This window comes from Epinephelus fuscoguttatus, linkage group LG1 (genome assembly GCF_011397635.1).
Source record: "Epinephelus fuscoguttatus linkage group LG1, E.fuscoguttatus.final_Chr_v1".
NCBI classification, from domain to species: Eukaryota; Metazoa; Chordata; class Actinopteri; order Perciformes; family Serranidae; genus Epinephelus; species Epinephelus fuscoguttatus.
In genome coordinates this window covers 8,012,149-8,040,041 of record NC_064752.1, presented here as the reverse complement: position 1 = coordinate 8,040,041, position 27,893 = coordinate 8,012,149, and the positions used below count along the sequence as shown (strand labels likewise).

The window sequence follows — 27,893 nt, the reverse complement described above, 5'->3', positions numbered from 1 at the left end:
CCTCGAGGCTCCCTGAGTGACTGACAGAAAATGTGTGACCTTCCCCCCACCGTAAATTAGTTATTCAATTTTTTTTTACTTAACTTTTGATGTTTGAAAGTTGAAAGTGAAATCCTGGAGTTGAAAATAGCCTTGGTTTTTTATTCTTGTCATGCTGCTGGTAAGTTAGTGGGTTTATTTTGGCCTCATTTTAGAATACAGTGATTTTGATGAAATATCATTATTTTTAGCTCAGATTTGGTCATGTTTTTTTTGTCTTAATTGTTGAAATTAAGTGTCACACACTTATTTTATTTTGATGATGTTTAGGCCTTTTTCAAGATCAACAATCATATTGAGACACAGCTATATCGATGTGTTATATAGGGCACGCAGCTGATAATGATCGATGAGCATGTTACACCATCATGTTCAGCAAAAAACAACTTCGAGGCCCTCAACAAATCAAAAGTGTCAGGAGCTAGAACCCATCACGTGTTTTTTTTCTGACAGAAGCATTCGTTGCACATGATGTGTCTGTGGACCATTGGAAATGTGAAAATCCAAAGCTTTTTAAAGAAAACATACCTGTTTGGAAGGCACACTTTCTTTAAAAATCTGCAATAAAATAAATACAAACCCAACATAAAAAACACAAGTCCCTCCCCAGTGCTTATAGAATTATTTGACATGCATCCCCCTTTTTGCACCACCCCCTCTGCCCTCATAATTAACACACAGTCCCTAAACTCTTCAGCTGTTGTCGATGGTTGGGGTAGTGGTACTGGCAAGAGCATTAATCTACCTGGTTATTGGCCTCATAAGAGATCTGTTGTCGTACTGTTACTAAAAATACATTAGACACAATGATAAAAAAGTTTCTTTACATTAGCTGACAGTCCCAGTAGCATGATGCTGCAGCAGGGGGACGTCAGTGTAAGTGCAAAGAAGCATTTTCTTTGATACTGAAGAGATTTGATGACAGTAGCTCTGTAAACGCCCGGAGCTACTGATGATAAGGAATTTGTTTTTGTGCCATTTATTTATAAATCAGATCATTTAAAAGTATGTAAATGAAGACGCTCGCTCAGATGATGTGAGCTCTGAATGGGACGATCAAGATACTGTCCGAGTAGCAGCTCCAAGAGAGGTTAGGACTGATGAAAGAACCTCCGCTGCCTCGACTTTGCTGCTTTGAAGATATACTATGGAAGATTTTCCTAAAAAATAAAGTATAACCTGTCACTCAAAGTGTCCTGCCCTTAATCATACATAAGACACAATGCATGTTAGAGGTGTAAAGTGACACATCCCAGAACATCATCAACAGATGCACCAGGATACCTAGCGCCAGTGCTTAATTTGAGCCGGAACGTACTGGAACGCGTACCAGGATCTTTTCAGAAAAGGCCCTGGTGCGTTCCGGAACTAATTTGCATGAGTCTAGAACTTTTCGCATCTAAAAACTACATACAGTATTGGCTGATGTCACTAGTGTTGCAGGGTATACTGGTAATGGTAGACCACGGTACAAAAACTCCACAGTAGCCTACATATGATATTTCAAAGTCCAATCGCAAGACGGTGAGTGTCCATGCGCCGTCCCAGTGCGCACTGGTCAATAACGGCACGCGCCGGCCACCTGGCACTCAATATGCTGCTGTCGTGGTTTGTTTTCCAGGCATGTGAGTATCTTTGAGCAGTGAAAGTTATTATTTATTTATTTTTACTTGTCGGCAGTGATTTGTTTTCCACAGAGCTCTATGTGCGAGCATTTTACTCGCATTTGCGACTAAAAATAGTTTTGTGCGCGCAAATTAAATCATTCAGCTCGCTGTGTGAGTACAGATTTCAACCAGCAGCAGAAAGAAAAATCAAATCCCACCGGTTGTGGGTTGAACGAGGGTCACAGACAGGATACGGCGGTCAAATACAGCGGAGGCTCATAGTGCTCCGCGCCGCAACATAACGGCTGGAGTCCGACTCCAGGTCCAGTAATTTCCTCTTCTTGGTGTCATGACTGCCTAGTAGTACCTGGACAACTGAGCCATGGTGGCACACAGGTATGTGGCGTGTCAGAGTAGAAACGAGCCGTTCACGTTTCTGTTTTTGTGGCAGGTAACGCTCCACAAACCTCACCGCACTTTAGGGACTGTTCTTTACTTATGAAGGGACTGTTCTTTACTTGTCAGGGGAGGAGTGTGGCTGGTTGATTTTTATTTTATTTATTCACTTTATTTTGATCCCCCCTATGTTCATCACTTATTGATGCTGTTTTTGAAGTATGAATAAGTCAATAAGTAATTTATTCCATTGAAATATCATTGATGTATTATAGAAAAGTGATTTATCTTTTTATAAATGACAAAAAGCACATCTGCCTCATTTTCGATGTGGTATCGTGATACTACTAAGAACCATGATATTTTCACTGGTATCATACTGTGGGATCCAATTTTGGTACCGTGACATCACTAGATGTCACAACCATTCCATTCGGGGTCGCGCAGTGAGGCGGCTTGGGTGCCGCTTAAAAAAGTGTCCCCCCACTTTTGGGAGTAGGGGAACACTGCTCTCTCAGAGACCCAAAGTGTTCCCCTACTTCTAATTTTACAAATTAAGCACTGCCTAGCACCTTATATGTAGACGTCAAAAGTCCACTGAATGTGACTGATGAGTTGGTTGTCACACACCAAGTTCGAGCTTTAGAAACTTTACTTTTCTAAAAATCTAATTTCTGCATATTTCTCACCATGTCAGAGCAACATGTCACATTTTTTAAGAGCCTAAACTTGTGGCTATAAAAATGTCAGCTTTCTGCAGATCGAAGGCCAAAAGAAAAAACTTACTGTTTTAGTGTAGCTGTGGCCAGACCCTTACTACTTACTGCTTGCTTTACTGCACCTCTCAAACTAACTGTAACACTCATTCTTAGACACGGTGACAGTGTGTGTGTGTGTGTGTGTGTGTGTGTGTGTGTACACCAAGATTAATTCACAACACCTTCACAGCACACACACATAGCTGCTGTTTACAACCTTGAGTAGTCGCCATGTCAAAGTAAAATACGGCTCCTCCAGTCGTTATTTCTTTGCCTTATTTTCCGTCACTTCTTCTCATACACTCAGTGTGATATATACAACCACTGAATTATAGATGTTCATTGATTGACTGAGCAAACATGTTCAAATGGACATTATAAAGTCATGATCTGCTTTTATATACATATTTCGGTAGGCACCTCCTGACTGGCTGGCTATATTTATGCTTGTTTCAGTGTGTGAATGCTCGTGATTAGAGACGTATTACCCAGGATTCATACTTCATATAAACCTGATTGTGGATGAAGTGGGCAAACAACATCACTCTTGACATGGAATCAGGACATAGAAACAGCTCATCCCTACACCTCAATGTAGGTAAAAGTGTACGTGTATTAAATTGGAATAGCGGCCATATTGGTGACATACAAATTAGAAATCATGATTAAAATATAATATGATTAAAAAATAAATCATGATTCTGAGTATTTTAATGTGTTTCTAATGCTTAAAAATACGAAATAGACAAAAAAAAAAAAAAAATTAGGCAGCCGCCATATTGAAAATATTCAAATCAGGGGTCCAGATGCATCCAATCATAAAAAAAGGTCAAAAACCATGAAGTAGACACTGAGTTTGCATTTTTAGCTCATCTGGATCAAAGGTTAGAGCCAAAACGGTTTTCAGGTGGCAGCCATATTGGACTTGGTCGCCATGGTCATCACAATGCCAATCTGCGTCGCCCTGATATCCAGATGTCTTCTTCCTATATTAAGCTATATATGTACCAGATGTGGTGCTTTTATCACAGATGGATTATCTTGATTTGTGAGCTGTGCCGGCCCACTTTTTAGTGTGAGAGCTGAGTACACACAGACACACACAGAGTGAGTGAGAATAGAAAGTTACAAGACTTGTCTTTTTTAACTGAACTGAAAGAAACCATAAAAAAAAAAGGAGTTCTTTGGTCATTGATATTCAGGTGGACCTCAAGGTAAAGAGAGCTTCCTTTCAGCTGCCTGAGAAAGGATACAAAGACAGAGGTTAAATTGAGAGTTGAGAGAGAGAAAGAACAGAAGGAGAAAACAGAAGTGGGACACCCAAAAATGAAGAGGGCGACGATATGAGCAGCAGAGAAAGAGAAGAATAGAAGATCCTTTTCTGTCTTCCTTTATGTTCTGAGTCTTTATTTTATGCACAAGTTGAAGCTGAGAGTCGAAATAAGACATCGTAGAGAGGAAAGAGGAGCAAGGATAAGTACAGAGACATGAGACAAGAGGGACAGAGATTGCTGGAGGGAAGAAAGAGATGAGGTGAGGAGGGAGAGGAAGAAGAAAGGGTGAGGGGCAGAGGTGAGAGATGCAAGCGAAAAGGTCGAAACAGAAGACAGAGGGAAGACAGAAAGCTAGTGAAGTGGTGAGTTAAAAGCAAAAAAGAAGAGGATCAAAGGAGAATACAGAGGCAGGATAAAGGACAGTAGAGCATCGAGAGAAGAAGGGGGTGAAGGAGGAGCAGAGGAACAGGGAGAGACAGTGAAGTTGACAGGAGAGGAGGAGTAGAAGAAGAGAGGCAGACGGGGGGGGGAGTTGGTCACCCCTGTAGTTCTGCTCGGAGGAGGCCTGGACCTGCTACCTCCCCGTAATGAGCACCACAGAGAGAGTGTGTCTGAAGCTGCACTCAAGTGTGCATGAAATATGTGTGTTTGTGTGTGTGTGTGTGTGTCCCTGTCTGTCTGTCCTCATACGTGTGTGAGACGAGTGTGTTTATGAAGGTTTATCCCCACGGCTCTGTGTGCGCTCGTGTACATCTATGCTTACGAGGACCAATTTGAGTTGTAGACCTTGAGCGCTGGCCGACCCTCACTGTGTCACCAGGCTGTTTGAGGGTTAAAGATTCTGTATGAGACATTTAGAGCATTAATCGAGCAGCAAACAACTCTGTGCTGTGTAAAGACGGAGTGCAGGGATGGCGTCCTGAGCAGAGAATGAAGTCATGCTACCTCTGTGTGCGTTGGACTGTGTGTGTCTCTGTGGTTTGTTGTGGAAAGCGGGTCCGGCTACGCATACAGGTTTGGCTGAATCCAAATGTCAGGACTTTGCCACACTTGCAGACTCGCAGACTTTGAGGGTGTGTCCCCGGGAAGTTCAGGAGTGCTGAGGGCTGTCCAAATCCAATGCAAGACCACAAGGGGCCTGAGGCAGACTTCCTGCAGACTTCAAGGGAGTCCAGACTTTAGCAGACTTCGCTGATTTAATAACTGACAAGTCATTGCCATATGGACGTGACGCCATGGTTTTTTCAACTGCTGAAAAACCCTATGAATGTGTAAAATAGTTCTCACACTACAAGTCATGTTTGGTCCTGATGATATGACAAAACTACACCAGGAAGACGAGGGTGTACTGATAACAGCAGACCTTTGACCCACAATGTGCGTCCTTCTTGTCTTCCATATAACCCAGGAACAGTAATCAGTAGTAGTACAGGATTATTCCAGAAACATCTGCATTTGCTGCAAATGATTCCATATTTGACCAAAATAGGCAAGAAGTCAATGTGTGTGTGCCATAGACTGTTAAACATAATGGGTCTCATTCATGAAAAGTGAGTAAATCTGTGTGTAGATTTGCACATAAAAGCCTACGCTACTAAAAACCTACTCCGGATTCAGGAACGCCGCGGGAAATGAATTAGCATAAATCCCCGCCCATGAATAGCCAATGACCACCATATAAGGAGGTGTAGGTGCATCCAGTCGACCTGTCAGTCATGGCGCAAACAAAGAAAGAGAGAGAGAAAGAAAAAAGAATTTTTCCAAAGTGGAGATTAAGCTGCTACGCCCTAATTATGCAAACATTTAAACGGGTGAGTTGTATAAAAATTCATCTCCCGTACAGTTGTCATGAATGGGGAAATTAGCTATAGAGACGAAAGCTGTTTATTGTACTAAGTTGGGCTTTTAACATAATGATATATGGAGATTGACTCGCTCTTGGAGCCAGCCTCAAGTGGCCATTAGAGGAACTGCAGGTTTTGGCACTTTTGAGGTGACTTCATTTTTCAGTCACGGAAGTTGCAGCTTGTTGTGTGCCTGTTCTCTCCCTCCTTCTCTGCCCCTTTTTGCCGTCGCTCGCTCATTTGATGACGCTCATCTCCAACTACAAGTGCATTCTCTTTATGGTATATCATAAAAAATTATGAAGATTGATTGGCTGATTTATGAACAGTTATTCATTAGTTATAGTTAGAAGCTAGTTGTAAGAGCAGTAGAAGTATCTCCCATCAAACTGCTGCTGTCTTCTCTCTGTTCCTCTTTATATTTCTGTATGTCGGATCTGAACCAACTCTGTTTCTCAGGGTGTTAATGAGAGCATGGAGATTAAACCTCCTGCAGTGTGTGTGTGTGTGTGTGTGTGTGTGTGTGTGTTGCATGCGTCTCCTGCTCATCTAGTTTTGTGCCTACAGTAAGTGTATGTGAGGCACAGGCAGCGAAACACAAGCAAAAAAAGATATAAATTTACTGAAGAAAGTGAGAAAATACTTTGTAAACTGATTTTTTAGCTTCACCTTCAACTTTAGACAACGTTTGTGTGCAAGTGTGTGTCTTAAATTTGGCTTTTTTTTGACAGTTCTGCCAAATAGAGCCCCTTTTGATTTCAATTTGACTAAACAACAGAGACTAGACAAACCTGACAGAAAAAAAGAAATCTGAGAAATGCATAGGGATGCTCAGAGAGTAGAGGAGTGTGTGTGTGTGTGTGTGTGTGTGTGTGTGTGTGTGTGTGTGTGTGTGTGTGCGAGAAAGAGAGAGAGAAATTGAGTGTATGAGAGAGCAAGACGAAGGTGGAGCTGGTTATGAATGCAGAGGTCTTTGCTCTGACAGCAGTGTAATCCTGAGCAGGATTAGCATGCTAATAGCGACAGGACCTCATCAGGAACTTCACAAAAGCAGCAGTATCCGTGTGAGTGAGTGTGTGTGTGTGTGTGTGTGTGTGTGTGTGGTTAAGAGGGAATATTTGATAGGGTTTGCATGTGGGAGAGTGTGAATGTCACTGGGTACCTCTATGTGTGTATGTGTGCGTCTCCCTGTGTTGCAGATGAGTCATGTTGTGACTCAGACTGTTTCTAACACTTTGAGAAAAGTCTGGAAGTTTCTGACAGCCTGACCACTTTCACATGAGTGACGTAAGAGGCTGAGCTTAGTTGTAAGTGAGTCACTAAAACAACTGGACATTTAAATTGGAACAATGCTGTACGTACCAATCAGACCCTCCAGGAAGTTGCGATTTTTCAATCGCAACAGTTAACGCAAACTCAGCCAGTCCTCTTGAATAATTAACTGTTGCACGACTGTACAATATTTGAATGGATGCTGGGCAGATGTAGATGTGCAGGAATGGAAAGAGTGAAAGAAATGATCTAGTAGTTGCTTCTTTGTCTGTATTTTTTTGTGTTGAGTCTAGTTTCTCTCACACAGCCACATTATCCCACTCTTTTTTAAGATTTCATGGCAGCGTTGAGTAGCAAAAATTCAACATTTCAAAAATATTCCAATCCCATAGGCCGGTCTGGAGAGAGAATCTTTGGGAACAACATGACTCTTTAATTCTTTGGTGTTCAATTTGATTCAAAAGTGATTCTTGATTGAATGAATAGAGAAGATGGCACAATTTTCACTCACTTACTCTGGTATATGTGTGCCAGCCCATCCACTGGTGTCCTTATTGCGCATTAATATAAGGCAAGGCAGCTTAATTTGTGTTGCACATTTCATACACGAGGGCATTTCAAAGTGCTTTACAGAGGGATAAAATGTAAAACGTAAAGGATATAGATTTACAATAAATGAGTGAAAAGATGTAAAAGGTAAAATGAATTACTAACTGAAATTCAAAATGAAACTATAAATTAACATAAACAGCCTGCAGCCTTTTTATTTAGAAAGTTAACTGCATTAATAAATAGATTAATTAATGTGAAAGGTCCTTACAGTCTCCTGCCTGTATGAGAATAACAAAATGAGGGGGGGAGGCTCTGCTGTGTTGTCATTAATGTTTCCAGCAGTGGAGAGCAGCCTCCCTGCTGGGGAAAGCCAGGACAGTGGTGGGCCTGGTGCAGGGTTTGGAGGTGAACCAGACTGAACAGAGAGTTATTTTATTTATGTATTTATTCATTTGTTTAATGTTGCAGTATGTGTTGGTCAGCTGGCTGTGTTTGTTTGCATACCTGTTGATTGCTGCTCTTCTCTGTTAATATTAGTCTCTGGGTGGTCTTGTTATCTTGTGAAGATGAATTAAAAGCGCGCTGTAAACTGTCTGGGTGCTGCACTTGCTCTCGCAGTTGAGTTCCCCTTTTTTCATTCTGTCAGCGTCATGTTATTAAGTAACATTTTGAAAATTGATATTGGACACTTTTAAATTGATGCAAAATTGCCCATGTTGGCAACGCGTTGCATGTAATGCACAAAAACCAATAGGCTATGGTTAGGAAAAGATCATGTTTTGGCTTAAAATACCCAGTTTTGGTGGCATATTCCCCGCTGGAAATTTATATTTCTGAAAAAAATAACTGCCTTTCATGTAGGGGTGAGTATTGGCAAGGACCTCACGATACGATACGTATCACGGTACTTGGGTCATGATACGATAGTATCACAATATATCACAATATATATATATTTTTAATTTAAACTATGTAGAATATCACAATATATCGTGATATCACGATATATTGTGATATTCTACATAGTTTAAATTAAAAATAGAGATGATAACACAAGTTGCAGTATATGTACATCAGATGATATTGATTATTCAGGGGACAAATTGAGTCAGAACTATTTGAATCAAAACAACCGTTGCATTTTATTGTTCAAATTTATGCAAATCTTTTTCACTGAAAAAGTATTGAAAATAAATGTGGTGTTACACACTGCAATTGAAATCATAAAATAAAGTGTTAGATGAGTTCTCAAGTTTGTTGTGTTCCCACAATATTTCACGGCAGTGAGACAAAGCTTGCAAATGGCATTTTCTTTATCCAACTCGTTGCTTTTACTCCCTTTTTTGACTTGGAATCCAAAGTGTTCCCATACGTTCACTTTGAACTGCGGAGGTGTTGTAATGGTGTTAGCCATGCTGGCTTCTGTTTACCTCAGCTGCTATGACTGCTTCTACTACAGCAATGCTGCTGCACCGCATAGCAGTGGCTCTTCCACGCCATCTACCGGAGTGGAGGCGCAGAGGTCCTACTGTATTCACAGTGCCTCTAAATTAAACATGAATCATTAATTTCATAAAAAATCGATATTAGGAGCTGAAAAATCGATATTATATTGGGCGGCCGAGTATCGCGATATATTGCCATATCGCTATTTTTTCACACCCCTACTTTCATGGCACTATCCTGGCTGGAAACGCAACACTATCTCAGCAAGAACAGCCACTTTTTGTGGCACTTTCTCCAGTAGCAACACAGCAACAGATTACCATAAAAACACCCATATTTGATGTTTAAAAGGCAGCTGGAAACACAGTGTTGGCTCACTAAAAACCAACCAGTTTTGTTGTTTGTTGGTCTCAAACAGTGCTCAGCAGCTTAGTGGGAAACTTGCCTACACATCACACCATCCTCCCACTGATGACAAACTCAGCTCATATAGTTTGTCTCTGTAGAAATGCTGATACAATACGTATGAAACATAACATATGTGGTTTGCAGAAACATACAATGCCAACATTTTCTTCTGCTGAGCCCCATCAATATCCTAATTATATCCTAATCCATCATGATACTAGCAGCTACCAGCAGTTTTGAGGCTTGTCTTTGACTAATCAGTGACATGCAGCACTGCAGACTCCTCTCTATTGTTCCTGGGACATCAGAAAGACACTTTCTAGGGGTTTCCCATGCTCGGAATACTCTTGTGTTCTCCTAAAAAAGGTTCCTTGAAAAGTTCCTGTGGTTGAAAACGGTCAACCCCAACCGAACTGGCATGTTTCCACTTGCGTGCAGCACTTTGAGTTTTATTATAGATCCTAAATAGACTGGACTGTGTTTAAACTCAGAACAGGGATAACTTTGTTCTCCTTCTGGGCTTAGCTGGTTTTCACTACACAGCAAACAGGGCCAGCCTGCCAGCAAACAGCATTAGACTAAATTCAGCTCCCGGGGCAGTCTGTTGGCCTGCTCCCCAATAAGCAGGCCTCGTTCCACTGTGGGGTCAAACCATGTTAGACTGAGATGAGACTGTGCTGGTTTGGATTTCTGTCAGAGGCCAGACAGGGTCAACTCGATTTTCAAGTGTGTGTACCGGTGTTCGTGCAGTTTATGCTTGAAAGTGTGTTCTTCTGTGTGCCTGTTTGACTTGGGTGAAGTAAAGTGTGTTTTGGGAGGCTGAATGCAATCACAGCACCTTTAGGGAAGCACATAAATTGTGTGCGTGTGTGTGTGTGTGTGTGTGTGTGTGTGTGTGTGTGTGTGTAATTTGAAGTACTCAACTTTTTCTCCTCTAATTTACTACGACTGTTTGCTGCAGCTGTTCATTTCAAACAGAAGACACGTGTGTGTGTGTGTGTGTGTGTGTGTGTGTGTGTCTGTGTGTGTGTGTGTGTGTGAGAATGTCCCATGCATTCCAATCTTTCTACTTCCCCTTCGTTTTCACCCCTCTGTCCAAACCAATTGTTTCAGTTGGTTCAGACAAAGTGTGTTCTTGTGTGATCGTTGTGTGTTGCTCATGTGTTTCTGTTCATGTAGTGTTTGTGGTCATGAGGCTTGAAGTGTGTGCACGTGCACATGTGTGACAGCCGTGGAAGGTGATCAGTAGCAACATTTTTTTTTTCATTGTGCTTTCTTGCAGAACTAAAGGTTATAGGCCAGGTCCCTTATCGATTTATGTAGCAGATAATTAAAGTCACAATAGACCCTTCAGGAAAACACTTTCACCCCTTTGAGAGTTTAACACACATGCTGGATTTGAAGGAAGGAGATTTAAGAGCACAATCACACACTGTTTGACTGTCTTCACTCAGGTGTTCCTACATTGAGAAAGGACTTCCCAAGAAATAAAATCCCATAATCAATGACAATCTGTGAAAAAGTTTGTTTGTGAAGATTAAAGGCCCGAACATACTCGGGCAGAATGTACGCGAAACAGACTCCGCGGAGGTCTGCGCGGACTCAAAGCGGACGTCCGCAAACCCTGTGTGCGCAAAGCTCAGATTTTACGACCGCACAGACTCCACTCCGCACACCAGTGACTGCTCGGCATGTATTTTTCACATCGCGGGGATTTTTCACGGACATTTTTACAGGAAACTACAACGTGGAAGTGCGCTCGACTATGAAAGCCTGAATGACTGCGGACATTCCTCACGGAGTCCGCTCCGCTTATAGTACGCCAGAGTATGTTCGGGCCTTTAGGCTTGGTTGTGTTTGACTTAGTCATGTAACGCTGGTCTTGACATTGATTACTTGCACCTTCATGATGGAAATATTTCAATTAATGGGGAAATTTTAGGCTGTCACAAATAACATGTGTTGGGTACATTTGTGTTTTAAATTCAGTCAATGATGTTCTTAACACTTCAGAGCAAACAGTTGGATTGGCTTCTTCTTCTGTGGATTTTAGCTTGTAGGCACAGCCCGGGGAGGGGAGTGTCAGGTTTGGGGACCTCATAATGTCATCCTCTTTGCAGATGATGTGATTCTGTTGGCACACACTGAGGCAGCTTGCAGTCTAGTGTGAAGCCTTAGACTTAGTACCTCCAAGTCTGAGGCCATGTTTCTGTGTTGGAAAAAGATGGACTGCCCCCTCTGGGTTGGGTGAGACTTACTGTCTAAAGTGAAGAAGCTCATATTGGGGTCTTGTTCATTAGTGAGGGTAAAATGGAGAGTGAGATGGACATATGGTTTGGCGCGGTGTCTGCAGTAAGGTGGACATTGACCCTAACAGTCTTGGTGAAGGTCTATCTATGTTCCAATCCTCACTGACGGTCATGAACTTTGGGTAGTGACAGAAAAAATGAGACTGCAGACACAAGTGGTTGACATGAATTTCCTCCGTAGGGTGGCTGGACTCAGCCTCAGAGATAGGGTGATGAGCTCAGGCATCCTAGAAGAGACAGGTGGAACAAGTGGAGGTAGTTCAGGAATTTGAGGTTTTCTGGCCAAGTTTAGCTGGACACTCAGAACACATGGAGATGTTTTATATCTTATCTGGCATCTGGCCTAGGAATGTCTTGGGATCCCCCAGGAGAAGCTGGAAAGCATTGCTGGGGAGAGGGATGTCTGGAGCACTTTGTTCAGCCTGAGAACCTGGTCCTGGATAAGAGGATAAAAATGGATGGCGTGTGTGATCGCTTCGTGTTGTCACTCTGAAAAACTGCGACCAGAATCAAAGAATCTGCTGGAAATCAGCTGGAAATTTCTGCCATCTCAACACGATCTAATGTCATCCGCCTTCATTTATTGACAGGAAGGTGAAAAGACACCAGGTAACATCACAGAAAAACACCAGCCTTCCTCCTCCCTTTTTTCGGTTTCCATTTGAGCTCCTCTTGCTTGTTTAGAATTCACCGCCCTGCTGCTTTTGTGCAAACTGCAGAAACCTCAGAGAAAAGCTTTCAGGACACACAAACACACACATCCTCTGGTCCGCGCAGAATTTACACCGTGTTGTCTTTGTAAATCATTTTTCACTTGGCGCACATTGACATCCTCTTTCAACCTTGATCATTTCCTGTCTGTGTCACAGATTGGTCTGACTTCAGTCTCCTGTTACTCAAACACACACACTGTCACACAAACACACACCCTGCAACTCCTCAGGATGCTCTGCCTTTTATATCACCAGTCTTATTAAATCACTTGTAGGTGTTTTTGTATCAATCTGTTTCTGTATTAAATATTCATCCTCTCACCTCCTGCTCTCTAGACACACGCAGCCACGTAGAACACACACCTCTCACCTCACAACTTCGACTCTGTCCTTCAAACCAAGTTCTGGTTGTGTGACGAGACTTCACCTGACACACTAGTGTCCATTGTCTGCATTCTTGTGGTTGCTCTTCATCTCACTATTTCTCTCTCTCTCTCTCTCTCTCACACACACACACACACACACACACACACACACACACACACACACACACACACACACACAGAGTCAACACACACACACACACACACAGAGTCAACACACACACCTCAAACCCATCTGCTCCAGCTGTGTGTTTCACTAACAAACCTCTGTCTGCTCGCTCTTATTATTCAGGCTTATTGGGGTGGCAGTAATGGCATTTAGTATTTAGCCAGTGAGTTTGTGTGCCGCAGGGTGTGTGTGTTTCAGCATGTGTGCGTGTGTGTGTGTGTGTGTGTGTGTGAGAGGGGTTCATGGAGGCAGATGGCATATGTTGGCATATGTTTTTAAATGACTTAATGGGAATATTTAAGGGTCTTGGCGTGTGAGCTGACAGTGGATTTAATATGAGATAACTAAGAGACAAGATAGGAACACACACATGCACACCCGAGTCAGCCCAAACACACACACACACACACACACACACACACACACACAGAGATACACTCACACCTGTGTTTCCAGACTTTCTCAGCCCAGAAACACTCTGAATGTCATGCATGCAAACACACAGTGAGCTCAACACACACATGCGCATGCACAAACACACACTGTTGGTTAATTAAATGTGTACACTGAACAGATGAGGTGACTTACTGGGTTTACTGGGGGAAGTACTGAGATCTGTGTGAGAAAAAAAAATGAAATAAATAAATAAATAAAACAAAAATTGAAATGAATTTAAAAAACACATTAAAAATATATAAAAAATGTTTAAAAATTATCAAATAAGTATATTTTATGAAAAAAAAAACAGCCTGGAAACTGGAATTTTATTTTTGACGGCTAAAAAGAATCTGATTACTAAATATTCTCCAATATTCAGTTTCAAACTTAAACAAAAATTTTGACATATATTATATACAAGTTTTGTGACTTGCAGCAGAATACATGGGACATGATGTGAGTGGTCACGTACACATTGTGGAGCGGGGTTTTTTATTGCTCCACAGACCTGGTCTTTGTCGTGTGTGGTTGCTGTCAGCTTCACTGTGTGTATATTGAGTTTTGCAAAGTGATAACACACTTGGTTATACAGGGTTTGGAAGTGCAGACGATATTAACTGGCACTAAATTAAGTAACGGTTTAACTCCAGGATCTTGGATGCATTGATTTGATTGATTCATGATGACTGATGCAGAAGTGTATCGCCCAACCTCCATTGTTTAGTGCTGTTTTTGGAGTTAGCACTGTTAGCTGCTAGCTCCCGGCTCAGCTACCTCCTTGTTGATAACGTAGACTATATACAAAAATGGATGACATGACAGCTGGCTCAGCCACATACATGATAATAGCCGTGTCCACACAGCTCGCTCTGAATTTTGCATAGAGCCCCTTTAATGACAGGCTAGCAGTCAGAAGTAAATTATACTTAAATACGGTTCAGTAAATTGATTTGGTTTCTCACCATCTCTGACACAGAGTCTGTTCTGCTGCGCACACACATAACAGCAACATGTCCTCAGTTTGCTCCCACGCGTACACACACTCGAACACACAGTCACACTGAAGATCAGTAGATGTTATCTAAGTGAGCAGTAAACAGACTCTTTAGAGCCGTTTGCCTCGGGGTGCCTCCCCCTGGTTCAGGACTCTGTGGGTCCTGTCGCACTGTGTTAGCTTTGGCTGACATGAAAGGCTCTAATGGCTGCTACTGGTGCCTCGGGGGAATGGAAATCTTAACATGAGAAAGACAGAAGATTCTGCTTAAATAAGTGTTATCATCGGAGGGTGTGTTTATGTGTGTGTAAGTGGGTATATTCAGGGCACGGTCGCTTTGCTGTATCTGTGTGAGTGTGTGTGGATGAAAGCCAGGTTGCTTGCATAATGTCAGTGTGTTCCTGTGTATCATAGTGACATAGAGTAAGTCTGATACATGTCGAACCACATGTCTGAATGGACCAGATGTGAGCTCGAGCAGAATAATGAGTTCCCAGTGCATGAATACCCAATAACCTCTTTACATATGAAACAGATAGCGATGTTCGTTAAGGGATTTTATATCATTTTCTAATAGACGGGGCAGAGAGGGGTCGGTTGGGACATTAAAAACCTTTCATTACTCACAGACTACTTGAACAGTATGAAAATAATTTTAACCTTCAACAGATAAAGGTGTCTGTGAACAATTTATTAGGTTTGTTTTAGAGCCTGACCCAAATGTGAAGAACCCAATTTTGTAAAATGAACTACAAATGCATTTTTTCAAAAATTCTGCCGTTGGGACAGGGAGTAGGATTAAAATTGAACATCATATAGCTACTATTTACAATATCACTTATTTACATTTTTCTTTGAAAAAATATAATAATCAATAAAAAATAGATAATAATAATTATTGTTAAAAATATGTTTTCATAAATTACTGAGAAATGGAATTTATTTTGTCGGTGAAGATTCTCAGTCATCCTGGTTATGGTAATTGTAAGAGCTAATATCGTAGGCAGCTGGACTTGCTTGTAGCTGGTTCTGGGCCCTCTGAAGGATAGTTGCAGCCTTGTGTCCTTCACGGTGGAAACCAAGCATAGGCTTTTAGGGATGAAACTGTGTTGAGTTCTTGCAAGAGCACAATTTGAATTTGCTCAGCGAGTCACTCTGGCAATCAGTAATGATGCTCATTACCTATGCCCATGAAACCGAGCTGCACCAATCACATCGGTGTATCTGATATAGGCGGGCCAGAGGCGAGCTAAACAGATGATGACAGCGCTGCGACGACGAAGTCCGGAATCAGTCAGTGAACATTGCAAGATGGCCATGGATTGTTTGAAATGGCTTTGGCCGCTACAATGAACGAGTTAGACTTGGCTTTTTCTCTAAAAGAGGAACAGAAGACGGCACTCGAGTCTTTCCTTTGCAAGAAGGACATTTTTGCTGTTTTGACAACCGGATACGGCAAGAGTCTAATCTACCAGTTAGCTCCACTGGTAGCTAAGCGCTAAGTATTGTTCTGATCGGTCGTAGTGTTATCCAATTGCGTGCAGTGATATTTACAAATGCATGCTAGGTGCCGCCCCTCGAGTTGGGCCATTTGCATTACTCATAGCCAGACCCTAAATCTTTCTAGATTTGGGTCTGGATTTCTCAGGTTGAAACGCAAGTGGTTATTTCAGTGGCGCTGATCAGCTCAATGTTGTTACCACGCTACAGATAGGCCATTGAGCTTGTTTCATTTTGCACAAAAAAAGAGAAAAACAAACAAGCAAAAACACATCGATAACAACAACTTTAGAGTTTTAAAAAAAAAAGTTGAATAGTCACAAATATGCTCAGGGTTTAAATGAAGGCCTGTGAAGTTCGTACATTAAACAATCACTCAATGAGTTCCCAGTGACTTCCATGCATCATTTACAGTCAATAGATGGCACTAGAGGGCAGAGTCAAAAGTCAAAGTTTTATTCATTCATTCATTCATTCATTTTCCATAACTACTTATGCAGGGGGGCTGGAGCCTATCCCAGCTGACACTGGGTGAGAGGCAGGGTTCACCCTGGACAGGTCACCAGACTATCACAGGGCTGACACATAGAGACAGACAACCATTCACACTCACATTCACACCTACAGACAATTTAGAGTCACCAATTAACCTGCATGTCTTTGGACTGTGGGAGGAAGCTGGAGCACCTGGAGGAAACCCACGCTGACACAGGGAGAACATGCAAACTCCTCACAAAACAGCTCCCCCAGCCCAGGGTTCGAACCAAGAACCCTCTTGCTGTGAGGTGACGTTGCTAACCACTACAACACTGTGCCGTTTTTGTCTATTTTTTGTTACTTTCTAAGAAGTTGGAACTAAACAATACTGTCCTAACTGTCGTACAGAGAGTAGATACACTTTAGACTCAGGTGCGTGCTACCAACAAAAATTCAGACAGCAGAATTAAATTTAAAACAATTAAACCTTCACTTGAAATCAATTATTTAAAATGAACACAAACTGGATTTAGTTGAGAAATCTCCAAAGGTTTTTAATTTTATATTTCATAACTGTGCTATTACCATTAAAAATGTGTCTGATTTTGCCACCTGTTTCACACACACATTACCATTAACTCTCTGTTATGTGAAAAGTAATTGCCATTCTGCCTTTGAGGCTTTGGGGAACAGCAAAACAAATTACATCTCAACAACTTCTTCTAATTTCTCTGTCAAGTTATTAATGTGTTGACAATAACTGCCGCTTTTAATTGAATAAGTGAAATTAGGGTGAGAGCTGTCATTGGGACTATTGATCGGAGACTTGGAATAACTGAACTGGAAAACAAGTTTGAAGCAGCGCAGCGACTGAACGCCTGCCTGGAGAGGCTTCTCTGCTGCTGGAACCTTGGGTTTGATTTACAGAGCAGCAGGCATTGAAGGAAGAATGTTCAACAAGCTTTCACTTAGATGAGAAGTTTAATTGGCTGTGAACCACCAACAATCAGATTTTCTGCTCCTTTCTCTCACAGCAGCGGTGAAATTGTTTTTTGATAAATTATTCCATTTGGTAAGTGCAGAAAACAAGGTGAGAGGCTCATTCCAGCCATTCACAGCTTTCCAAAATAAACATGTGAAAGTTTTGAGAGGGTTGCGTTCAGTGTTCGTGCTGCAGTTAGTCTCTGAAATAAGAAAAATAATGAGTTTGGTTTTTTTTTGTTTTTTTTTTTTGCTTTGATTAATGCCACTCAGGCAGCACTTCCCATCTGTGCATGTTACATTCATACACATGACAACGGAAGACACAAAGTGCATAAATTAACTGAACAAAATATGACAATTACTGACAAAAATGTACAATTTACAGAGTGCTTTTAAAATGTTCCTTCTGGCACAGTTACTTTCTGTAACTGTGGATTATAAAACGTGTTTTAAAATTCACTTCAAATGAGAGATTTGTAACCTGCAGCCACATCTAACCAGGTCTCACTCTGAAGCAGTCTAAATCCTGTGCCTGGGCAGCGACCTCTGGCGTCAGACACTGAAGAAAAAGCCGTCCCTTTACGTTGGCATGTAACGTGGTCACGGCGCTCAGCAGCGTCAGGGGAAAACACAGTGGGACAAGAATGAACAAGAATGCACATGCAGAAAACACACGACATCCTAAAAGACTCACTCCACCCTGCTCATCACCTGCTTGCCCTCAGAAAACGCTACAGGTCCATCACAACACGCACCACAAGATTCATAAACAGTCTCCACCCTGAAGCCGTCATCACACCAACTCTGGCCTTTTATTTGATTGGACAGATATAGCAGTTTGAGCGTGAAAGACTAGACTTAGACTTTATTGTCCCCTTGAGGAAATTCTTTTCCGCAGCACCATCTCCATTCCCCGATGTCCATCATAGAACAGAACAAGACACACATTTGGAAACACACATCAGAAAACAGACAAACAAAACAGTGTCAACACTTGCCAGAGTTCACACTCCGGCCTGTTCAGCGAGGCCTTTTGTTCAGGGCCGCTATGACAGCAGGGATCAGGCTTTTCCCAAGGCGAGCCCTTCTGCACCTCAGTACTCTGTCTCTGCGTCCTGAGGAGAGAGGGGTGAGGTGGGTGTTTAGTGGATGTGTGATGTCCTCTTCTGTTGAGGTTGCAATACGTGTTATGGCCCTGTTGTTTAAATCTGTTAGGTTTGGTGTGGGGGGACCAATTATTCTGGAAGCTGTGGTGGTTATGTGTGTGAGTTTGGCCTTGTTAGGGAAAGAGAGGTGAGGGATGACATGCAGCAAAGGGCCATGGGTTGAAATTGAACCTGCAGCTGCTGCAGCAAGAACACAGCCTCTATAGATGGGGCGCCTGCAAGTGTAATCATGATAGCATGAGTTCTCATTGGACGATAAACTCACTGGATTTATGTTCTGATCTGACAATGCTGCATAAACTAAATTATGAGGGGAATGTGAACTTTAAAATAAAAGTTGAGTGGTTGTTCAATTTTCTGTGTGTGTGTGTGTGTGTGTGTGTGTGTGTGTAGTCATGCTCCTGTCATCCTATCAATATTTCATCATATTGGTTACAGGAATGTTAATTAGCAGAGATGAAGGGATTCTGCTTGTTTTGGTGTCACACTAATTCATGCACACACATTCACATTACACATTAACATACATTTATGCACACACCCTCCCAGCTACAGCTCAAACACTGATGCACACATACAGTACAGTATGATATTTGTGGTCATATATGTTCTTATTTGCACCACGCTTAATGTCTCTCTCTCTCCATCACATACACTTAAACACACACACCACACACACCAGCTCCGATCAGTCCAGAGGAGCAGTGTTACAGTTTCATTATGCAAATTTTCTTACGCAGAACATGTGTGTGTAATTATGTTTGTGTGTTTGTGTCAGTGAGACGCAGGGAAGGGAGGTGTTGGACTGATTCTCAAAACTGGATCAGGGGCATTGACACGCACACGCACACACACACACACACACACACACACACACACAGTTTCGCCTACTGCTGTGAGCTACTTCTTGCTCTCATCCCCTGACAGCGGTCTTAAAATTGCAGATCTGATATTGAATATTGATGCTCGATCCCCCCCCTCTTGTTTATAACTCTGTTCTAATGAGATCACTTTGATTTCTTTTCATTTCTAATGAGATCACTGAACAATGAGGGGGCGATAAAGGCTAATTATCTCAGTATTGATTAATTTATAACAGCGATTTTCATTTCTGTAAGAAAAATTGTGTTTTTCCTGGTTTTCACCCGCTGCTGGAGGTTGTTTTTCAAACGCACTCCAGATAAAGCGATTTTTTCTTTTTAAAATTGTATTTCCCAGTTGATGTAAGTATTGCTTGAAGAGGGATAATCAAAGCCATACATTTGAAGCATTTTGCATTTTAGTACGTATGTGTAGGCTATAGGCTATCTGATACTGTCTGGCCAGAGGGTCTGTGAAGATAATTGGAGTCAAAGTCCATTAGAGTGATTTACACCATCTTATACATGCAACTCAGGAGAAATGCAATCGTTAAGACAAATTTGCTTGATTTTAAACTTATATATAAAACAGTGATGGATGTTAGATACTGAGGCAACAGCTGAAGAGTACCACTTCTTAAATGCATCAGAGACTGTGTCACATATGAAGGTTGTCACACCATTTATGTCACTCAAAGCTTCAAACTTTACTGATGCTAAAGAACCTTTTGTTGGTTCGACAATATTTGGAAATGTTGATGCTTAAATTGCTTTGTATGTGACATCCAGAGCGTTTAAATAGCAGCAAACCACTTCTTGTAATGACGTATGTTGTAGGCTAAGGGCTCATTTATGCTCCCTTTACGTACGAAAATGTATATGTCCGTTTCAAACGATGTCACCGTCACTGCCCACATACTTCCATGTGCCCTTCACGTTGGCATGGATGTTAACCAATATATCCACCAGGGGTGCTCCGTTTGGCCCGTATCCGTAAGCTTTATGGAAACGTGCAGAAATACGGATGAAATGAACGCAGAGCACAGACAGAAGGCTCCGTCCGTACCCGTATCCGTATCCGTATTTAACGTTGAGCATAAATGAGCCTTAATCCAAACCTTTCTGTAGCCACTGGCTAGCTCATCTCCGCCTCTTTGCACTGCACTCATACAGTGGTCACCACTGATACCAGGATGTTGTTGTCATGGAAGCGTAGCACCCACGCTCTGGTTCCATAATGGCTAACACCATTAGCTCTGTCAGCACTGTTCCTGTTGTTAAGCACGATTTGGGTTAGTATTGTTAGTAGGGCTGCAACGATTAGTCGACTAATCGATGACTAATCCACTATTAAAATAATCGGTGACTATTTTAGTCGTCGACTAATTGGTTTGAGTCTTTTTTCATAGAAAAGTACTATAAAAGTACCCAAAATACTCTTATTGCAGCTTCTTATGTTCAAATATTGGCAGCTTTACACACTCTCCCATGACGGTGAATTAAACCCTTTGCCGTGAGTATGAAACAAAACATTAGATGACATCATTTTGGGGTTTGGGAGAGACAGACCAAAATTTTTCAACATTTTAACACATTTTTTGATAGAATGATTAGTCGACTCATCAAAGAAATAATCAACAGATTAGTCGACAATGAAAATAATCGTCAGTTGCAGCCCTAATTGTTAGCAGCTAGCTGTGTGCAGACAACTCATTGGCTGTGAACTTTGCTTGGAGCCACTTGAACTACATTATGTACGATGTTCAATTTACACGTAACGTTCTTGGTATAACATGGCAAAGAGTCTACAGCCATGCTAGCGTGCATGCTAACACGCTCACAATGGCAATGCTAACAGACCAGTGTTTAGCAGGTAAATGTTCAGCTTCATAGCATGCTAACATTTGCTAATTAGAACTAAACATGGAGTACAGTTGAGACTGATGATGTCATTAGTTTTGCAGGTATTTGGTTCAAATCTAAAGTGTTGGACAAATTAATTTAATGTTTGTTGAGACATTTTACTGAAATCTGCATTATTGGCAGCCGCTCTAACAGCTGGTTTCCAGTGCAAGAAGAAATCAATACAAAATACATTTTTAAACACACAGCTAACGTAAAACAAAAAGTATAATAGCATCTGTGACCTTATGCGCTGTTTCTCCTCCTCTGTTTCACTCAAATGAGCAAGGAACCGGCACCTTTGGCGATAGAAGTGATCATAAACAAACATAAACCCTGCACCGCCCGCCATGTTGCTTTGACAGTTTGGCATGACTTGGAACGCTATGAAGTCGTGAGTCGTGACTTGAAGTGGTGACTTATGGACACAGAACCTTGCCTGGAACGCATCATAAAATCAACATCACACCCATCATTCCCGGGTGGAAAAGAATACTTAAATTTGGAAAACAGATGTAACTGTAATATTTAAATATATATAGTTTAACTGGGTGGTCCAACCGATCTGATGTTTCTGCTGTCTTTATTTTATGAACTTTTTGCTTTGCTTTCATGTTTGATAAACCAAATCCATAGGCATAGAAGCTGCAACTGACAAACTCGGGCTGACATTGCTCTGGTGTGTGTTTTTGCTGGTTAGTGAAACATCCTGGCGCAGACTATTTTCTGGAGTTTACCAGCCTATCGCTCACGTGACATTTAAAGATAATTACAAGCATGGCCGATCTCGGCCTTTAATGTCCAATAGTCTACCACTGACATCATCTTGTCTCATCAACAAAAATGATATATGAATATAGAGGCAGCGTTTGCTTAGCGCTGTTTGATTTTACTGTGTGTTGTATGTGATGCCAGGATTTTCTACCTGGAAGTTATCGTTAATAAACATTGCAATTCAGATTATAGGATCGTGTGGGAACCATGAACATCTGTACCAAGCTTCATGGCAACCTGTCCAACAGCTGTTGAGATAATTCAGTCTGGATATCAGGTCTCCTAATTTTTTTGTCAAAATACTGATCTGAATTATTTTTCTTTAATCCTGTGTAGTACCTCAAGAGCACAAAATGACTATGCAGTAATCTACAAGCATGTTACAGCTGAAGTCTGTAAAACAAAGTTTTTGTTCTGATGAGGTCTAAACTGACAAATGTGCTCTCAGGAGATGACAGCAACAAAGAGGCGGATAAAAAAGTGGAAAGTAAGTAAGCATTAAGTGATGTAATGAATAAAGCAATGACGTTCCCCCATTTCAAATACTTCAAAACAAATTAAAATGGTTGTGTGTCAAAGCATATGTCTAATTAGGGAAGCACTGCAGTGTGTGTGTGTGTGTGTGTGTGTGTGTGTGTGTGTGTGTGTGTGTGCAGTGCTCCAGGCTAACAGAGAAGGCTAATGCGGTGGAAAATGTGTCTTATCCGGGCCATGAAATAACGATGAGACTCTGTGACTTAATCATGTTGACACATAAAGCTTTCTCTTCATCTACCCCTCGCTGTCTCTCTCATTGAAAGGCACACACTGTCTTTCTTTCTTTCTTTCTTTCTTTCTTTCTTTCTTTCTTTCTTTCTTTCTCCGCTCTCTTCTCTGTCTTGCACCACCTCTCAACTTAATTAGTGTAATATTATGAACAATACCAGAGCAGCTTACCAAAGCTCTGTTTTAAAAACAAAACAAAAAAAAAACTTCATAGAAATTCAAACCTCATTCAAGTGATTATGACGTCGTCCAAGAACATGTACTGGGGTGTATAATTTAATCACAAACATGGTGAATAACAGATGTTGCAAAGACTTTTCATATCATACCTGATCTTTAATTGTATTTATAGAGAGCATCAACCACTCAGTGTGTTTGCACTCTGTAATCCCCTCTCTGTGCTGTAGTTTCAATTGGTTTTGCTGGAGTCCACCTTTCCTATATTGAAGCCCAAAGCATAAGGGATACACAAACGAACAGTGTCACTCCTTCATCACAAAAACAGAAACAAAAAAACAAAAAAAATCAATATTCCTTACTAGCTTAACTGCAGCGAGTACAAGTGGACAATGAATAAATAAATTTTTAAAAAGGGCATTCTTGAAAAGAAAAGAATAGAGACCAGTATGACACAGTTAATCCTCCCAGCCCACGTTGTGTTTGTTTTTACAACAGATACGCTAGTTGCTCTTACTATGTTGCATATCCTCAGTGCTTCCTCAAAGCTTCGTTGCTGCCCTCAGTTGTCGATGCACTTGTCATTTCAGATCAAAATATTAACTTCAGCAGCTTCATTTTGAGACCTGTCTTTGCATGATTCAGTCCAAATAATTCTCTACATCTTCCTCATTGAGCAGTTGGTTGTTAATAATAATTGTTTGCATTGTTTGCTTCTGCAAACCACAGAAATGTCACATTTTTATGTTATTATTTGGAGAATATGTTAAAACTCAATGTTTCAACAATGCTGTGGTTAACTTGTGGTTGTGTTCAGGCTAAAAAAAACACTTTGTTATTGTTAGAGAAATGTCATGTTTTGGCTTAAAATACACATTTTGGTGGCTAAACAGCTGTTTGAAATACAGTGATGTCTCGGAAAAATGGGTCACTAAGAAAACCCCCAGATTCAGTGGGTGTCAAAAGCTGCTGGAAGATGCAACAATGACACGCTACAAAACGCTTTTATTTGTCGCCCTCATTTTGTGGACTGCACTGGTCTGCAGCTTGGCCTCCTGATGACAACGTCAGCTTATGTACTGTGTCACTTTAGAAACTTTGATTTATATGAAAGGTGCAAATGTAACGTATTTGTGGTTTGCAGAAATGTACAATGCAACATTTTCTTCTAGCGGCTGGGCTGTGTTCGTGGACGTACCAACCTGGCACCAAAGAGTGTTGAATTGTATGTGTACAAGACGCTAAGCCCTGAAATACTTGCTCAGTAAATCTCTAAATATATGCATCTTTTTCTCTCTCTGTTCAGGTGGCTGTACATTTGAGGAGTCTTACAGCAGCTGTGGGTACAGCGTTTCTCTTGGAACCAATGGATTTACCTGGGAACAAGTCAACTCTTGGGAGAAACCCACCATGGACCCTGCCCTGCCCACCGGTAAGATCCTACTTTTTGTGTTTCTGTTCAAGTGCTCTGTATTGTAGATATTATGTAATCCAACAAACTTTATTTATGACCTGTTAGCTAAGGTGTGGTCACACACTGTGACTGTTGGACCAGTTCCTCTCTGGCCTGGGCCAGTTGGTGTTTACAGTCAGATGGTGTTCTGATGTCTTCTCATCCAATCACTGCCTTTATTTCTCATGACCCATGACTACAAATGAAGCTTCATATGGTGCGAAAATAGTTCCAAAAAATTCTGTATATCTCCACCGTTTTGTGTGTTAAGTGCAAATTGCTGCATCAGCTGGAGAGGCCGATTGATTTTGGCTGATACCCCGATGTAGAAATATGAAAAATCTCATGTGTCCATGAGATTTTGGGGTTGTCACGTAACTCCACTGCTTTTGGGTGTAAAGACTGTAGCCCACTTTTACACATCAGTAAGTCCATGAAAGTCTGCTTTGGTCCATGTGGTGTAAATGTTGTCGCTTGCCCCCTTTGACGAACTGGATGTAGACTGTAGGTATACGGTATAAGCCTGCCTGCTGCATTCTGGGCTTAGCACCGCTCAAGGCGTGATTGTATTGGTTTAGAAAAATACAAACAACCTAGGGAAGAACGATAAGGTGTGCTTTCAGACCTTTCTATAGCACTGACACAGCACTGTGGAGCTGGGTCTGGCTACATGAGACTAGCTATTGGCAAACCACATTATGGTGCATCACCATTACAGACTGGAATATAGTGTGGATTGGGAAATGTGCACCACACCGATGTGCACCCTCAATTTTAGTGTTATTGGAATCACACGCACGTCTGCCCGACTGGTCGGTTGTCCACAGCTGTCCGCAGACATTCAACTTCGAGGAGTCTGTCAGAGCCTTAAAAAAACTTGTATGTTGGTGGAAATGTGGGGTTTCTAGTCTTTGGAGCTTTAACAAATCTAAGGTCTGATCCCAACTTTAGACTCCAACCAATCAGATTAGACTATGTGTGTTGACATTGATGCATTTATCTTTGAAAATAAAATGATGATATAAAGCTCTAGATTTGTTTCATCAGTTTTATATAATTCATCATTCACTTTCTGTAACTGCTTATACTGTTGGGGTCGTGGGGGCGCCGGAGCCTATCTCAGCTGACATTGGACGAGAGGCGGAGTACACCCTGGACAGGTCACCACATAGAGCCAGACAACCATTCACGCTCACAGTCACCAATTAACCTAGCCTGCATGTCTTTGGACTGCGGGAGGAAGCCGGAGTACCCAGAGAAAACCCATGCTGACACTGGGAGGACATGCAAACTCTTCACTGTCTCACAACACACACAGTTTTTGTCCTGTTATTGTCAAAGTTCAAACATATGTGGTGACTGTGGCCCAGGAGGGAGAGCAGGTCGGTCGCTAATCAGAAGATTGTTGCTTTAATCCCCGGCTCCTTAAAGTGCAGGTGGTAGCCTCAGCCATCAGTGTGTGGATGTGTGTGTGAACAAGTGAGTAAAAGCACTTTGAGTGGTCAGGAGACTAGAAAGGCGCCATACAAGTGTAAGTCCACTGACCGTATTCAAAGTAGCAGGCTGAAAAGTTAAACTTTTTTAATACATGGGGAGAAAAGGTTAAACGTGTTAACTTCTCCTCACATCTCCATCTCTCTTTCTGTCCATCTCAGTTGGCAGACTGATAGAACTCTTGTAGACAGATTGTGACGTGACCCCAGCTGGGTCTCTCTCTCTCCGCCTGTCAAACGCCAAATGGCAATCAGACGGCCTGTCTATCCATCTCATTCTCTCACACACTTCTGCCCTTTTGCTCTCTCCCTCTTTCGCCCACACTCTCTCTCTCTCTTTCACACTTTCTGTCTGCTGCATTTCTCTCCCTCTGTCTGTCTCCAGTCACCTTCTCCTTCTCTCTTACTTCACTTATTTGACTGACATGAGCGTTTATCAGAAACTCGATTTCCAGAGCAGCATTAAAATTCACATACCAATAAGGGCATCCTCCTTACATCTTTCTTTTTCTCTTTCAAACTGGATCAATCTGCCACTATGTTAAATATACTATTAATACCTCACACAGCCTGGATTACGCCTCCCCTGTTGTGAGGGTATGATGTAGACAGGAAATGCTCTGGTTGTGATGAAACTATTTGGTGTCTGATTGCGTTTTGTTGCTCTGGTCACATGATAGTGTCAAGAAATTGACTGTGAATGCGCTCACACAGAATAGGTCGAGGTCAGTGATGTAATAATCTACTGTGCTGTTGCCAAGAGGAGAGCTGTGAGTGTTGGTGCGCAAAAGAAGCTCCTTTGAGCCACCCATTAAGTTCATACAGACCAGGCAGTAACAGGTGTGTGCTTCTGTTGACAGCTTTGTCAAAGGAATGATAGAGATGCTCACTAAGAAAATGTTTTTCGCACTGTTGGCTTATGTAGAGCAATTATTCACCAGGTCAGCCATTAAGATGTTTACCATCTAGCTCTGCTTTCCAAAGGTAAACAAACATGGCAGCACACCGGTAAGGTAAGACAACATGTTTACATGTCGTTTTCTATATGTTCTCTGACATTTATCCTAACGATATGAGGCGGTCTTTGTGGAAAAAAAGCTTGTTTAGTGGACTAACTTTGCACTTGAAGGTTGCCCATTCACTTATGTTTTAACAGGTCTGACGCTACTATGTGCCCCGGCTGTATCTAGGCTAACGGCTAACATGCTAACTATTATTTTTATGTCACTAGTCACTTGAAACAAATTTAGGGCGATAGGAGACAGGTTGAAATAAACCAAAATTTCCCTTTAAGATCCAGCAGCCAGAGAGAATGTTGGCATTGTACGTTTCTGCAAACCACAGATATGTCACATTTATGTTATTATGTCGCATATATGTTGAAACTTTACTTTTCTTCATGTCTTAACAATGCTGTGGTTAACATGTGGTTAGGTATAGGCACAACACCCACCAGGTTATGGCTAGAAAAAGATCATGTGTTAGCTTAAAAAACCTGCTTTTCATGGCACTATCCTGGCTGGAAATGCAGCAATATATTGGTTAAAAAAATGCTTTTCGTGGCGCTATCTCAGCTGGAAATGCAGCAATGTCTGGGTAATAAACAGCTGCTTTTGTGGCATTTTCCCACCTGGACATGCAGCAATGTCTGTAAAAAACAAGCGCTGTTCATGGCACTATCTTGACTGGACATGCAGCAATGGCTTTGTAAAAAAGAAAACATTTCTTGGGGCTATCCTA

At 41.6% G+C, this 27,893-nt stretch overlaps 1 protein-coding gene across 5 annotated transcripts in view; it reads left to right on the top strand.

Annotated features, from left to right (window-relative positions):
• Positions 1-27,893, top strand: part of ptprt (protein tyrosine phosphatase receptor type T) — a 561,846-nt gene that overhangs the window by 58,284 nt on the left and 475,669 nt on the right. For all 5 annotated transcript variants that reach the window (XM_049597546.1, XM_049597460.1, XM_049597372.1 and 2 more), the window contains exon 2: positions 24,514-24,639. In XM_049597546.1, the coding sequence (XP_049453503.1) occupies positions 24,514-24,639 (126 nt within the window). The remainder of the gene's footprint in view (positions 1-24,513; positions 24,640-27,893) is intronic.